The 16,549-nt window shown below is 45.6% G+C and overlaps 1 protein-coding gene across 1 annotated transcript in view; it reads left to right on the top strand.

Moving 5' to 3' along the window:
* Positions 1 to 16,549, top strand: part of Ahnak (AHNAK nucleoprotein) — a 98,283-nt gene that overhangs the window by 48,575 nt on the left and 33,159 nt on the right. The window contains exon 5 of the mRNA XM_048788992.1: positions 7,979 to 8,066. Within this exon, the coding sequence (XP_048644949.1) occupies positions 7,979 to 8,066 (88 nt within the window). The remainder of the gene's footprint in view (positions 1 to 7,978; positions 8,067 to 16,549) is intronic.

The following is a 16,549-nucleotide window of genomic DNA, read 5'->3' as shown; positions in this document are numbered from 1 at the left end:
GAACTTGTGATCCTCCTGTCTCAGCTCTGGGTTACAGGCGTGTACCTCTGCGCCCGGCTACTGTGTCAGCACTTGAACAAGAGCCTGCTTTCTGCAGCCCCCTGGATTTCAAACAGGTGTCTCCTCCTCATCTTCTGAGTTTTTTCTTCAGGGTTTTTTCCTGCAGAAGCCTTCCCTAGGACCTCCTGCCTTCCCCGCTAGCTCATCCCCTTATGATGCTCTGTCATTTCCTGTTCTCATCATTACTTATATTAAATCATCAGCTCTGTGAGGGAGGGGTGCAGTCTGCTGTCTACCATTGCGCCTGGGGCACATGGCCCATGACACATACCACAGGGCACATGACAGACCTCCCTAAGCCGTCCAGTCACTCTCTTCTCACTTCCATACACTTTCCCTCAGCAACACACGTACCAGTTTACCTTCCATCCCTTACCGCGTAGTTCTAGAACTCTGAGGCATGTGCCTAAACTTGGGGTAAAACCAGACAGACACAAATACACAAAAGCTAAAAAAAATAAACAAAAACTGAACTTCAGAACTGATTCTCTGATAAATTGTTGCTGGAAGTGTTTTTTTTTTTGTTTGTTTGTTTGTTTTGTAGTGGGGACTGTTCCATTGAACAGCCTTTAGTTTTTATTTCATGGTGGCACACGCCTATAATTCCAGCTTCCCAAATCTGGTCCAAATCCAGAGGCCAGCATCTTGCTTAAGTCTGGGAAATGTGACTCTTGCTCATTCTGTTCCCCACGGATTATTTTTGTTTTCAGTAGTTAAAAATGAATAAATCACACTCAGTGGCAAGTGCCCATAGTCCCAGTTACTTAGGAGGCTGAGGCAGGAGGATCATTCTTGAAGCCCAGGAGTTTGGGACCAGCCTGGGCAATGCAGCAAGATTCTGTTTCAAAACAAAACAAAACAAAAGCAAAAACAAACAATCAAAAAAACCAAAACCAAACAAAAATTAATACATAAATATGTATCTTTCTGTTGAGATTTTTCTGTTTGTCCCCATCATGCTTTGTTTTATTAACAAAGGAAAATCAATTCTCTCTTTGTTTTTTTTGATACTGGGGATTGAACTCAGGGGCACTCGACCACCGAACCACATCCCCAGCCCTATTTTTTTTTTTTTTTTATAAACGTGCCACTTACCTAAGGATCTTCAGACTGGGAATCTAGACCTAAATCATTTACACAAGGCATTAAAAAATTTTCTTTTTTTTTTAGTTGTAGTTGGACACATACCTTTATTTGTTTTTATGTGGTGCTGAGGATCGAACCCAGGGCCTCGTGCTTGCTAGGGGAGCGTGCTAGCACTGAGCCACAACACCAGCCCCCCAGCCCTATTTTGTATTTAGCAACAGAGTCTCGCTGAGTTGCTTAATGCCTCGCTGTTGCTGAGGCTGGCTTTGAACTCCTGATCCTCCTGCCTCAGCCTCCCGAGCCACTGGGATTACAGGTGTGCACCACCGCACCTGGCAGAAAATTAATTCGCTTCATTTGTTCTCTATCCCTTTTCATTTCCTTCCTTGTGAATTTTTTTTGACCCAGAACAGCCTAGTCAGGATGTATACTGGCACGTGAGGGCAGGAGAGCATTTGTGATGTCCTCGGCACACAGGGCTCATGTTCAAGCTGGGGGTTGGCCAGTGTGTTTATCTTTCTCAGGTTGGGGCAAAGTCCTTCTAGAAAGTAGATTTTAAGTCACTGAGATCAGAAATCTCCTGTGGAAGGAGTTGTAGAAATAACGTGTCAGGGTATGTCTGAGCTAACTTGATGGCCTGTCTTTAGTTGTGTGAACATCCCCAGTTCAGAGTTGAGGGGTTCAAATCTAAGCAGACACAGGTAGGTGGCTTCTGCTGGTTTCTTGTCCACAGAGAACAAGCTCTTTCCAGCCAAAAGCAAGATAAAAGGATTATTTACTCTGTGGAGGGGTGAGCCAGGAATCTCTCAGTTGGTTTTCTTATCTCAAAGAAATGAAGTTGAGGTGATTCCTTAGCTTGATTTTTAGTCTGGTTACCCAGGCGCGGGGGGGGGGGGGGGGGTGTTGGAAACCTACTTGGATTTTACAAATCACTGGAGCAATTCAGAGCTGTTGACCACGCCCCGTGTGTCTCACCGTGGGGCTCTCTGAGGGCCTGCACGTAGGTACGAGAGGAACAGGTTCAAACCTGACTCTGATCCTTAGCAATGCCCGTGTTCTCTAGTAAACAGGAATCTCTAGGCCAATCAGATTACCCCAGACTTCTAGCACCCGTGTGAGAACTGGTATCTCAGGGAAGTTGGTTGGGCCGGGCTCAGGTGGGGCACCAGGTACCTGTAAGATATGATTTCAAAGCCTCAGGAAAGGCCTCTCTGGCTGAAATATCCCCTCTGCTGGCTTGTCAAGGATGTCTGCAATTTTACCAACAGTAGGTCCTTCCTTTGCATTTACAATGGCCCTCTCCTTGTCGTTCTTCTGTGAATGCAGGCTGGTCTGGGATACAGGATACCCTTAACCTTTTCACCTTAAATCTTACATATGCAGTTAAAGTGTGTTTGATCTTTTGGGTAAGCCGCAAACTCAGTTCCACTTTTTCATGTTAGGCCCCTCTTGAATCCTTTTACCGACCCTAATCCCTATTCTGTTCTGTTTAGATAGGAAGTTGGGTGGCCTAGAGGGGGGACTCCCTAGGGAGAGTGAGGGTCTAAGGACCAGCAGGCTTTGCCACATGGCTTCCCAGCACTGAAGGGCTGGCTGGGCCTTGGTCCGGTGGCTCACGGTGGGTGGTGTTCTCTCCCCTTGGACCAGGGTGGAGCACAGTTAGCTCCTAACAGGCTCCATCCTCTCTGCCCATCCCTCCTTAGCCCTCCTTCACTCACTCTCCTCTCACTGGGTATTCTCTGTCCTCTCACCTCTTCACTCTTGGCCATCACATTCTAAGAGTCCCCTGCAGAACGGGGAACTCTCATTTGGATCTCCTACGTGAGCCCAGAGCTTGATCACACCGCCTTCCCCTTCTTTGCCTGGTTCTCAGTCTCTCTAGAGGCCAGGAAGTGGCAAAGGAGCGGCCCAGCAGCAGAGGCCTCAGCTTGCACAGCTGGTTGGAGCAGAGGTGGAGACTGGTGGTGAGGGGCGGCCAGATGCTATGGGTCTTCACTAAAGTCTGAGCCTCTCCCATTTCGTCTTCTTTTCTTGGCCTGGAAGATATGACCAGAGCCCCTGATGTCAAGCCCCTGTCTTTGGAAATATTTAATCTCCCCATGCCTCTCTTCCAGAGATACCTGTCCCCTTCTCTGAGCGGATAATGTCATCAACTCCATTGAAATAGGAATTCTATGAAGGCAGGGAGTTTTACTCCCCCAGAGTCTAGATCAGTGCCTGGCCCATAGTAGGTGCTCGATGAATATTTTTGAAAGAACCACCACCTCTGTTGAAGTAATCAAAGCTGATAAAATACTTTCACCCCTGATAAACACTCTGTTGGGCAGGTAGACGGTTTCAGAACTAACATTCCCAAAGATTTGTTTTATAATTATACCACAGAGCAATTATTTTTTTGTAAAAAAATTCAAACAATGCAAAGGAAGTTCCCCTTGTTCCAAATCTAATTAACATGTTCCTCTTTAGTGATGACCTGTGGCATCAATTATGCATGTGCTCTGCGGACTTGATTCTATGGATTTGGACAAATCTCTATGTTAACAGAGGTCTATAGATTGGTGGGTTTAAAAAAAGAAACAACTGGCAGGGCAGGGTGGCACATACCTGTAATCCCAGTAGGTTGGGAGGCTGAGGCAGGAGGATTTGGAGTTCAGGCCAGCCTCAGCTACTTAGTGAGGCTCTTAAGCAACTCAGTGAGACCCTGGTGATACCCTGTCTCTAAATAAATTATAAAAAAGAGCTGGGGATGTGGCTCAGTAGTTGAGTGCCCCTGGGTTCAATCCTCAGTACCAATCAATCAATCAATAAACAAATAAATAAATAAACTAAAAAAGAAGCAACTAAGATCAGACTGAATTTTTAAAAAACAATTTTGTTTTCACTGTTATAAATATTGCACAGCCTGAACGAAGTATTGTATTATTTGACAATTTCTCTAATGATGGACCTTCAGTAATTTCCAGTGTCAACAGACATCCTTGCACACACTCCTTTGAGACACATATATGCAAATATTTTTTAAAGGGTTTTTTTTTTTAATCTTATTTTTTTTTGGTGGGGTTCTTTTTTTTTTTTTGGAACTGGGGGTCGAACCCAGGGCTTTGCGAATGCAAGGCAGATGCTTTGCCACTGAGCTACATCCCAGCCCATATGCAAATATTTTACTTGGATACCTAGAGATGGAAATGCATTGAACACAGGAGCCCAAGTACTTGACATTTTCATAGTTACTTTCTTTTTTATTTTGGTACTAGGGATTGAACCCAGGGGCGCTCCACCACTGAGCTACATCCCCAGCCCTTTTTACTTTTTATTTTGAGATAGAGTCCAGTTAAGAGGCGAAGGCTGGCCTCCTACTGTCTCAGCCTCCCTGGTTGCTGGGATTACAGCTGTGCACCACAGTGCCTGACTTAAAAAAAAAAAAAAATATATATATATATATATATTTAGTTGTAGTTGGCCACAATACTTTTATTTTATTTTTATGTGGTACTGAGCATCGAACCTAGCACCCTGCATGTGTTAGACGAGCACTCTACTTTTGAGCCACAACCCCAGCCCCACAGTGCCTGGCTTTTAACAGCTACTACCAAATTGGCCTCTATAAAGGTTTTTGTATTGCACTTCTGGATGTGAAAGTCCATGTTTTTTTTTTTTTTTTAATATCTGTATTGGTTCACTGGTCTCTTTTATTTTTATTTATTTATTTATTTTACCAGTCTCTAGGATCTCAGTGTTTGAACAAACATTGTCTTGGCTGAGGAGTTGTGAGTGATTTGCATTAGTACCACAATCCCAGGTGTAGTAATGGTAGTATTTAATGCTGTCTTCTGTAACTACTTTACACGGTGAATCTAATCAGGTCTCTGCTCTTTCTGGTAGGAATGGTTGTTGTATCTGTTTTCTCCACACATTTCACCACGACCTTTAGGTGTAGCAGCCTTGATGAGGAGCAGGGGATCCATGTCCCTTGCCCCTGCTCCTCCTCACTTCACGGCCTGCATTTCTGCGTCCTCCTTTCTTTCCATAATGTGACCATATCCTAGAGTGAGGCTGTGGCACATCAGCCCTGGGCTTCTCCGTTGATCAGGTCAGAACACCCCGGTGGTAGTGGTTGGTTTTGTCCACAGACCTATCTTTAAATCATTTTCTGGATACCTAGAAACAATACCACAGGCTGGATCCTGCTTTAATCTTTTCCAAGCTCACACATCACCTAGTTCAATGTTCTCCAAAGACAAGTTCATTTTAAAAGGAAAATCCATAAGAACATTTAAAGTTCTACACCATTCAATTTCATGGCTATTTCCCGCCCCCTTCCCCATCTTTTTTTTTTTTTTTTCCTTTGGTGGTGCTGGGGATTGAACCCAGGGCCTTGTGCATGCAAGGCAAGCACTCTACCAACTGAGCTATGTCTCCAGAACCCCTGTTCCCATCTTAAAATCATTTATTTATTCTTTCATTTTTCTTAAGCTCTGTATTCAAGATAATATGAAAATGGTGGCTGTGAAAGGATTTTCCTCCTTGAAAATTTTCTCTAAGAATGGTATTTGGTTGTGAATAAGATTTCCTCTCTTTCTGCTTGACTGCCTCAACATCAATTAGAATCATTGAGTGCCTTAATAGCAATCTGTGTTGGATGGAATCAGATCTCCACCCAGGATGGCTGGACTTTGTAGTGGCTCCCTCCTAACAATTACGGAAGACAGTATTTAATGCTGTCACTGTACTTTAGAGGGAAGCTAGGCTTTTTTAAGGCAGTGTGACTTATTTTGATGGCTCCAGATTAAATTTGCATTGTATTAGAAAACCATTTGCTTGATGATTTGATTTTTATTTTCTAAAGTAAATGGAAACTGAATGTTTCTCTGTTCTTTATTTGTATAGCTATTATAGAATCTTCTTATGATATTACAGTTATTTCTAAAATAGTCTGTTTTTGGTAATTGCACAGACAGAACACTGTGAAGCAGTCTGTATATTTAGCTAAGAACCATCGCTTCTTCAAGATAACATTGAATCTTGAATATGCTGACAATTTGGTTGGGCTTTGACTTCCCCACCTCCCCATCTCCATTTTTTGATTTTTCTAACATACGCAGCAAAACATGGATGGTTTATAGCATGGTATATAGTATGGATTCATGAGACCAGTTGGACTGGGTTCAAACTGCAGCTCTGGCCAGGCATAGAAGCACACTCCTGTAATCCCAGAGACTCCGGAGGCTGAGGCAGGAGGATCAAAAGTTTGAGGCCAGCTTCAGCAACTTAGTCAGAACCTAAGCAACTTAGTAAGACCCTGTCTCAAAATAAAAATTGAAAAAGACTGGGGTAAGATGAAGGCAGGTGGGGTTATGACAGCACATATCTCCTGGTTGTTGTAAGGCTTTAACATACAAGTCATAACTGGCTCTGTTTGGCATGTGGTAAGGGCTGATGTGTTTGTCATTATTATCTGATTATTGTTTTTGAAGGAAAAAAACATTCCTTTCTTCTGTGGTGGGTTTTGGACTTATTCTGAGATGCATTTTTATAACTGAAAGCTGGATGAATTAAAAAAAATAAAAAAAGAAGAGTCCTCAAATGCTTATTCAACCAAGCCTTTCTGGAAAAGGCAAGATTGTTTTTGTAAAATAATTCATATTGGATTTATCTCTTAGAATTTTTGGAAATTTGTGACAAGAAAGAATCAGTGGGATGGGATTAATTTATGGACAGTTTTCAAGAGCCTTGGAAGTGTTCATGCCATTTGTTATTAAAGGGATGCAATTATCAATCTGTTATTCATTCATCATTTATCTATCCAAGTAACAAACGTTTCCAGAATGCTGGGAACACTCTGCTAGGCTCTGGGACACAAAAATCTGTTTTTTTCAGCCCCTTAGGAAAGTCTAATGAGGAATTTACTTATTATTTACGGGGGAGAAAAAATTTAACTGGCCTCAACATTCTCCCTGGCTCCACAAAAAATATGGAGATAGGGAGAACAGTGTGTCTGTAGGAAGGAAGTGTGAGTCCAAAAATTCACCGATTTGAAGTTGAAGATCCTGACTTATTCATCAACCTCCAAGTTATTTCCTCCTGGGGAAGAGAATTTCTGGGAATGATAGCCAACTTGAGTAAAGACCTGAAAAGCCCCACCTATTAAAGCTATTAACAGCAACTCTGTTCTCCATGAAAACAGGTTTCCATGTTGCTGCCAGATGCAATTGGCTAGGGAATCCTGTGGCCGGGTTGTCTCTCCTTCCTGATGGTACTTGTCCCTCCAAGAGGGTGGCGACCCTTGGATTGGAACCGTGCCACATAAGGCTTTAGGAACTTCTGGCGGAGTTTACTGGTTGTTTGCCCTGTCCCGTGGAATCCAGCTTGGTTCTGGACAGAGAATGGATACTCAATGGACAGTAATCGATGAGTCCCCCAATCCTGCTTCCTGACACATTACTCATTTGACAACACATTGTTCTTCTGTGTTCAATTGCGCGCTCTTGCTCTCTCTTTCTACCATTGCAAAGTCCTCGAGGACAGAGACTGGGTCCTCTGAATCCCATGAACCTCAGATAACATTGTCTCCTTTGTGTGAGATTCACTGAACTTTCACAGAAGGATGTTTTTGAGCTTGTGCCAGGTCCCTTCTTAACATCCTTTGTTATCTCTTTTATAGCCAGAGCTTCCAGGCAAGGGAGGAACTTAGACTGGGCCGGGGCGTGTTGGGGTGGCGTTGGAGGGGTGGGGTGTCTGGTGTTTTATATGCTCACGGTAGGCATCTGAGACATGTTAATCGGTTGGCTGATTCCCCGAGTGACTCTGTAATCATCTTTATCCTTATTGTTAGAGCACACCACAGTCATCAACCCCGGGATGCAAAGACCAGAATAAATCCAAGGAAGCCACCAGCCAAGCAGGGGCAGTTTCAAATGCAGGTGAGAGAAGTGGGGGGGGGGACTGAAAGAATGATAACCTTAATTACAAGAACCATACCCAGAAATAGGGCTCAGGAGAGCACCTGCAGATGACAGCACCTTGTGGCACTAGAAATCCAAGACCTTCTTCTCTCCTTCCAGCTTTTGGAAAAGCCTGTAGGAAATGCACTTTCTACCCAAGAATCACTTACTCCAGGACTCTCAGAGTTTCTCGAATTGTAGGGCTGCCCTGGAACATCCAGATGCATTCAGGACATTATCTGTAAAACTCAAGGCCATGGTGCGGCCGAGTCCAAAGGCTTAGAATTAGAGGGTTGGAATCTACTGCTAGCTGAAGAGTCCACCAGAGTTGAAGTCAAAGCCTTTCTGATCATATAAAGGAAATGCTTTCTCAGGTGGGAGACGCCCATGTAAGGGGACAGAAGGGACAGTGTCCCTGAGGGGAAGAAGGGACTCTGGGACATTGAAATCCTGTATTGTAGGGAGTTAGATGGAGGACTCCTGCCCAGTTGAGGCCACAGTTATATATTTTTTTTTTTGCCTTGAATAAAAATTAAACTTCTTTTGGAGGTTACTTGCAAACATATTGAAATTGCAAACATATAAGAATGAGGAGATTTCACAGATAATATGGGAATTTATGACTTCTTAAAATTTCGTAATATTCTCTGAGCCTGCATCCCACATGGCAATGTCAGCTGGAGTAGAGTGACTGCACTGTCCCTGGGGAAATGGAGTCCAGGTTCCTCCCTATCCACCCCGAGGCCTCTCCCTCCTCCATCCCCGCACCCTGTAGTGCCTTGGCCTCCGGGCTGACACCTCTAGGGGCCTGTGCATTCCCTTCCTCACCTCTTCTCTCCCCAGCACCCCATCTCTGCCCTGGATGACTGTTTCTGTAGCAAATATTCGGTAACCCGTCTCCCCTCCTCAAGCCCCACCCTGTTTTGCTCTGATTATTTCCTCTACCCAGAGACAAGGCTCACTTACTAGAGAGGGTCACCTATTCTTTCTGCTATCTTTTCTTCCACTGCTGAGCTTAAATAGTGTCAGTCTAAAATTATAAATAATAATAATAATAATAACAGATCATGTTATTCCCCACCTTAAAATTCTTCAGTAGCCCCCTATGGCTTGCAGGGTACAGTTCATGTCCTTAGCTTAGCACACAAGGCCACTGTGATCCCCTTCCACTGCTTGCCACAGGGCACCCTTCATTCCAGCCATACGAAAATGCTTGCAGGTCCCCCAGATCAACCATGCTGTTCCATGCTTCGGTGCCTTCATGAAGACACGTGGTCGTGTCTTCTCTGTCTTGCATAGCCTGCTGCCCCCTCTCTTACTGGTCCTTTGAATCATCACCCCAGGCCCATCTGAGCCTCCCAGTTTGGACTCAATGCCCTTCTGTGTCTGCCTGAGTGCCTGGGCCTCCCTGTCTCAGCTCCCAGAGTGCCAGGCTTCTAGTAGCCTCCACGACAATTGGGGGCCTGGGAGGGTCCTCGGCACAGGATGCCTGGCAAATAAAATAGGCAGATAATGGTGAGAGCTACTGGCTGGCTTCCCAGCGTCACGTGGCTGGTCAGTGCCTCGTGCCCTCTGGGAGCAGGTTCTGGTTTCTCACAGGGTTGGCCTTCCCAGTGTGGCACTCGCTGCTTCTATGATTCACTTCAACATTAAGTTGGTGACTTAGATGGGATCCTGTTCCTCTAAGGACTTGCACTGGATGCTATCCATTTCTTGTGCATTTATCAAGCACCCATGAAGAGCCCGATGCTGCAAGAGCCAGAATTAAAGCAGCCAGTAGGAGGGATTCTGATTAAGTCCTGGAGCTTAGAGAAACGTGTGTGTGTTTTCATCCTCACGAGCCTTGGCTGAAACTAAGGAGGAAGATTACAGTTCCTCTTGCCAGGGACGCCTCTTTTCCCTCATCAGGGACATTTCCTTAGAAACCAACTTGCGTGTCCCTCAGTTTGGTGGACTTTGAAGCTGGAGCTTCGTGTAAACATGGCTCCGTTGGAATGCCAGACACCAGCCTTTCCTACCCTGCCATTAGCCTTCAGCTCTCTTGAAGTCACCTTCCCCAGGGGATTCTGCTATTTCCCTGAACATCTAAAAACTCATATATATGCAAGAGAGACTGAGTGGGTTTTCTTGGGGTATCAGCACAGTAAATAAGCAGAAAATCAGAGTCACTGCTAGACTTGGAGATAAGGCTGTTTAGCTCAGGCCAGCAGAGCTCTGTCTGGTGACACAGTGTCCTAAACATTCTAGAAGGTTTTAAGTGTGGGATGTCCGAAAGTTAAAGCTGCAAACCCATCTGGGGATGGAGCCTGGTGGGAGGAGCCAGCTCTGGGATGGACCGACTGCTGGGCTTGGGTCTTGTTTCTGCTACTCTACCCTCAGGCTGGTTCTGGCTTCTCTGTCTGTGAGGTCAGGGAGGCCACAGCACTTCCCTTATATGATGCTGTGAGGATTGGTGCCAGTACACAGCTTAGGGCTGTGCCTGACACAGTAAGTGCTTAATAAATGCTAGCTGTTGCAGTCACACCCTTTTACCAGCTTTGCATTGGAATGTCATCAGATTTCTCTCACCATCTGTGGTCCCCAGTGCCCCGATCCTGTTTCGACTCCCTTGCTCCTCTGGCTTCTCTGATTGTTCTATTCTAGTCCTATTCTCTTTCATCTTGTTATTTTTTCTGAAACAGCCTCTATTTTCAATGTGGCCCTCCCCTCCCACTGATCTGCTTCTCCCTATTCCAAAGCCCGGTTGGTGGGATATTCCCGTACCTGCTGTTAACCACAGGAAAACTCCAGCGTAGTTTCTCATTTGTATTTGTATTTATGAATCTCGGAATCCTTATAGGGCTTTGCCAGTGAACGAATATTTAAAATCTCTACTTAAAAAAATGGTAATAACATGCATGACATATAATTTGCCATTTGTTCATACATTTTATATTTAAATTCATTCTGCCACATCCATATTATGACCTTGGTAAAAATTTTGAAATAGCTGGGTGTAGTGGGGCATTCCTATAACCTCAGTGATTTGGGAGGCAGAGGCAGGAGGATGGTAAGTTCGAGGCCAGTCTCAGCAACTTAATGAGACACTGTTTCAAAATCAGAAATAAAAGGGACTGGGGGTGTAGCTCAGTGGTACAGCAACCCCTGGGGCTCAATCCCCAATAGCCAAAACAAACAAACAAAAAAACTGAAATAACAAAGTTATTTTAATGACTTTTTGGTTTATCGCTCATGAAGTACATTCACAATGTTGTATGACTGTCAACAAGGTCTGGCTAAATTGCTGAGGCTGACTTTGAACTTGTGTTCCTCCTACCTCACCCTCCCGAGTCACTGGGGCTACAGGCTTGCACTGCCATGCCTGGCTCCAGAAGGTATTCCATCTTCCTAAATTGAAACTCTGACTCCCTCTTCCCTTTCCTCCAACCCCTGGCTACAACCTTTCCAGTTTCTGGTTTTGTGAATCCGACTCCTTTAGGTCATCTCATGTAAGTGGAATCAAATGAGATTGGTCCTTTTGTGTCTGGCTCACTTTACTTGAACAACATCTTCAAGGTTCATCTATGGTGTAGCATGTGTCAGAATTTCATTTCTTTTTAAGGTTACTATTCGGTGCATGTGTTTGCCACATTCTGTTCATCCATTCATCGGTTGACGGGCTTCCAGGTTGTTTTTACCTTTTGTTTGTTGTGAATAGTACTGCTATTTTATCTTTTTATCATCTCAATAAAAGTCAAGTTGCTCAGGAGAAAGTTGTGACGTCATTCTGCCCTCCTCTTATTCTTTTACACTAGATACACCATTAGCAACTCCATCCGCTCTATTGTCCGTATCTAGAATCTGGTCCCTTCCCCATCTCTACCACTGCTGTCCCCCTCTGAGTCACTGCAACTCTCACTTGAATTATGGTCACAGTTTCCTAACTGGTCTCCCTGCTCCTTTTCGTTTGGTCCTGGGGGTTGAACTCGGGGGTGCTTTACCACGGAGCTCCATTCCCAGTCCTTTTCATTTTCATTTTTATTTTTTTGGTACAGGAGATTGAACCAAGTGGTGCTCAGCCACTGAGCCACATCTCCAGCCCTTTTTGCTTTTTGCTGTTGAGACTGATTCTTGCTGAGTTGCTTAGGGCTTCCCAAAATCACTGAGGCTGGCCTTGAACTTGTAATTCTCCTGCCTCAGCCTTCTGAGTCCTGGGATGACAGGCGTGTGCCACCACACCCGGCTGGTCCCTGTTTCTAGCTTGGACCCCTCTGGTCTCTTCTTACCATGGCAACAAGGTTGATCCTTTTAAGGCGTCAGTCAAATAATGTCATTCCTCACTCCTGACCTCCTTCCATGGGGCCCATCTCACTGTGAGACACAGCTCAAGAGCTGGCTGTGGTCCAAGGCTCCCAAATGACCTGGCTCTCCCTGTTTTTCTTACACCATCTCTCCTGCCCTCATTGAGCTCGTCCACAGGGGCCTTCTTGCTGTTCCTTGATCCAGTCGGCAAGCTCCCACCTCAGGGCTCTTGAGTGCTATGAACTATATCTGCAATGTCCTTCCCTGTGACAAACCCTTTACCTACAACATCACCTCATGTGGCGTAACTAGCCCTCCCTCCCCTGATGCCAGGTACCACCTATGCTTTTATTTATTTATTTAGGGTACTGGGGATTGAACCCAGAGGTATTTACTATTGAGCTGCATCCCAGCCCTTTTAATTATTTTATTTTGAGACAGGGTCTCGAATTCACGATCCTCCTGCCTCGGCCTCCTGCACCGCTGGGATTACAGGTGTGTGCCACCGTACCCGGCTCCACTGTGCTTCTTACCGCTTTCTTACTCTCTCCGTCTACTTATTGCTCTCTGGCACATATCAGTTCCCTAACGTGTTCACCTTCTTCTCCCTCGCTGGAATGCAAATCCCGTGATGTCAGGGCTTTTGCTTCGCATCCTGTTTTCGCTTTTTGGGTCTCAGTTTTCCATCTATAAAATGGACTAGAGAATCTCTAAGTTCTCTTCTATCTCCGACATTCCTCTTGGTGAGATAAGTCAGGCAGCCATGTCCATTTGGACACTGGGAAAAAATACTCTGTTAGTGCCAAACTCAGCGCACTGCCAATGAGGAATATTAATAGCAACGGCATTGACGAAGGTCTCTGTTCAAGGTTCACCTTCTCTGCTGGCCTTTCCTGAGGAGTCTACATAAAATCACATCCCATCTTTATCCCATTTGCCCTGCCTGACTTTTCTTCTTCTTGTTTAAGGAAATATGACTTTTTATTTTGGGTTCTTTTCATTTTTGCCATACTGGCTATTGAATCCAGTACCTGTGCTAGGCAAGCACTCTACCACTAAGCTACATCTTCAGTCCTTTTTAAAAATTTTATTTTGAGACAGGGTCTTGTGAAGTTGCCCAGGCTGGTCTTGAACTTGCAATCCTCCTACCTCAGCCTCCCAAGTAGCTGGGATTATAGGCGTGCACCATCGCGTCATTTATTTTGGTAATTTGCTATTATCTCTCTTTGAAATCCACAAGGAGAAGACTTCCTTGTTTAAGACGATGCCCCCAGGCCTTTGAACAGCATCTGTCATTTAGTGAATTAACTAAAAATGTCTACTGAATGGAGTAATGATGTCCTCTGCTTGAGGTCCTGTGGAAAGTGCTTTATACTTTAATCAATATGTACACGAAGCAAGTATTATTATCAACCTTATGCGATTGCTGAACAAGCAGAGGCTTCACACAGTTGGATAAATTGAGTGTAAATGTCAGAGCCGGGATCTGAACCAGATGAGTGAGACACCTGCTTAGCTTTGGCACCAATCATTCTTAGGTGGGCTACAGTAGTAAATGCATCGGGGCACAGATGGATTATATTATATCTCTGATTTTTTTGTGGCTCTCGGGATGGAACCCAGGACCTTGTGCGTGCCAGGCAAGTGCTCTCCAACTGAGCCACACCCCAGCCCACAGCTCTGATTTTTAAATCCCTTCTTCCCAACCCTGCTCTGTGCATGCCTTTCCTGGCTCTGACTCTGCAGAACACACCTGTGCAGATCATTTTGGCACAGGGCAAATTTCAGATTGGCTGGTTCAAAAAGGATCTTCCAGTTCCACCACTCCCCTCCCGTTTAAAGCCGAAGAAACAAGCCTGAAAGGTTGATGACCCCTAACTCCTGTATCATTCTGAGCTGTGTATTGATTCACAAGTCGGCTGCAGCGTTTGGGTAAACCAGAAGGCCCAAAGCCCACCCCACCCTAGTGATCATATAATGGCCCTGTGACCCTGGGCTTTTGGGGTCTCCTGTGGCATAAGTGCAATTTGCTTTCAGAAGAGGCAGAGGCTGGCTGAGGTCTCCACCTTTGATTGGGGCTCTCTTTGGGAAGTGCTTCTTGGTATGAAAGCCACATCTTTCATTTTGGTGCCCAAATGCACCAGGAGGATGAGTCTTGTCTTCATGTTCCTGACAGTTTGTCCCCATTTTTCCCTCCTAGGTCTCTTTTTTTTTTAAAGAGAGAGAGAGAGAGAGAGAGAGAGAGAGAGAGAGAGAGAGAGAGAGAATTTTAATATTTATTTTTTAGTTATCGGCGGACACAACATCTTTGTTTGCATGTGGTGCTGAGGATCAAACCCGGGCTGCATGCATGCCAGGCGAGCGCAATACCACTTGAGCCACATCCCCAGCCCCCTCCTAGATCTCTTAAGGGTTAAATGGTATCAGGAAGAAACAAGGTGAGTTTTCCTGCTTATCCTGCACATCAGGAATGAGGAATATTTCAAGTCCATGAATGAGCTATTGCATATTGATGTGTCAGTTACAGATAAAATTTTCTGGTTCCTCTTTGTCACATATGACACTGCAGTGAACGGTTCCAGATATACTCCTGTGATGTGGCCTCTGTTACACTATGAGCAGAAAATTGGGGAAAGGAGCCAGATGCCGTGGCACACTCCTGAAATCCCGGCTACTCGGGAGGCCGAGGCAGGAGCCTTCCAAGTTCAAGGCCAGCCTGGCCAACTTAGTGGCCAACCCCCAAATAAAAAGTGGTAAAGGGCTGGGGACCTAGCCCATTGGCACAGCACCCTGGGTTCAATCCCCGGTACCATAAAACAAAGCAAATGAAACGACGAAGACCAAAACTCAGAAAACTGGGGAAAGAGTGTTGGGGAGGGACAGCGTAGCTGGTTAGAATAAGAGCCCTTATCAAAGGCTTTGTATGTATCAGCCATGACACAATGTTTTATGTGACTCGATTTATTTATTCCTCACCATAACCCCGTGGAGTAGGTGCAGTTATATCCCCATCTTGCAGTGGGAGAATCTGAGTCACAGAAGGATGAAGTGACTTACCCAAAGTCCCAGAGAGCTGGGCAGAGGCAGGATTTGAGTCCAGACTGGCTGGCAGCACAGTCCTTTCTCTTCCTGGGTCCTGTGGCCTTGATGAAGGCTTCATGAAGGAGGAAAGACCTGAGCTAGGCTTTGGAGGACAGGTCCCACGTCATAGAGACAATCTGAGTGGTGGCCCAGGGAAGAACAGGGCCCAGGTGAGCCGGTTAGTTCCCCAGGGAAGAAGAAAGTGACCTCAGCCAGCAAAGGGCATGTGTTGGGAGCAGGGGACGATGGTGGGGCTGGAGGATGAGGACAGAATAGAAAAAGTCTTAGCCTCTAGGCGGAGGGATTGACTGGATCTGGAAGTGGTTTTGAAGTGTTGAAGGTGACTTGCTAGGAGAGAGGTCTGGGGAGGTTTCTGGGTGCCAGTGTTAGGTCTGGGGGAGGAGGCGTGGAGGCAGGAAGAGGCTCTGAGTCTAGCATGGGTGGGTGCAGGGATGAAGGAAGAGGGAGCCCATGACACCTTCCTTCCCGTCAAGTTAGCTCATGATGAGAATCAGCCCAGCAACTGCGTAGCTGCTCGGTTTTCTTACAGTAATGCATGGAAGGAGCCAGAGGGCTTTGGGGGGAAGGCGCTGGGCCTTCTTCAGTGGAGTCTGTTTTCCCGTGGAGGCTGTTTCCCGCCCAGCCAGGGGCGGCATTGCATTCCGACTTGGTCAGATCAGAAAGCAGCAAATCCAGTGGGGAGGTTTTTTTTTTTTTTTTTTTCCTTCCTTCTTAAACTGAGGCTGAATTCCTTGCATAGCAGAAAGCTCAGGAAGGAAGGCCCTGTTTGGGGCTAGAGGTCAGAGCTTCAGAGTTCAGGGCCCACGTAGAAAGGGTCAGGCCCTTCGATGCTAAAACCAAATTTGCTGGATTCGTTTCCGAGTTAATATACCTGGAATGAGCTCGGTCAGGGTCAGTGATGTAATTTAACCCTTGATCTTGATTTTCTCCCATCCTGAAAATATCAGCTGCTGAGTGAGTTTGGAGGAAAGATTGGAGTAGAGGGTACTGTGACGGTCACTGGTCCAGCAGGCACCAGCAGGGTTCAGAGGGCTGACCTGCTTGGCAGGAAGCAGGGTGCGGGTGGGGCTTTGAAAGCC

The sequence above is a fragment of the Marmota marmota genome, unplaced genomic scaffold, assembly GCF_001458135.2.
Source record: "Marmota marmota marmota unplaced genomic scaffold, marMar, whole genome shotgun sequence".
NCBI lineage: Eukaryota > Metazoa > Chordata > Mammalia > Rodentia > Sciuridae > Marmota > Marmota marmota.
This window is presented reverse-complemented; position numbering and strand designations above follow the sequence as displayed.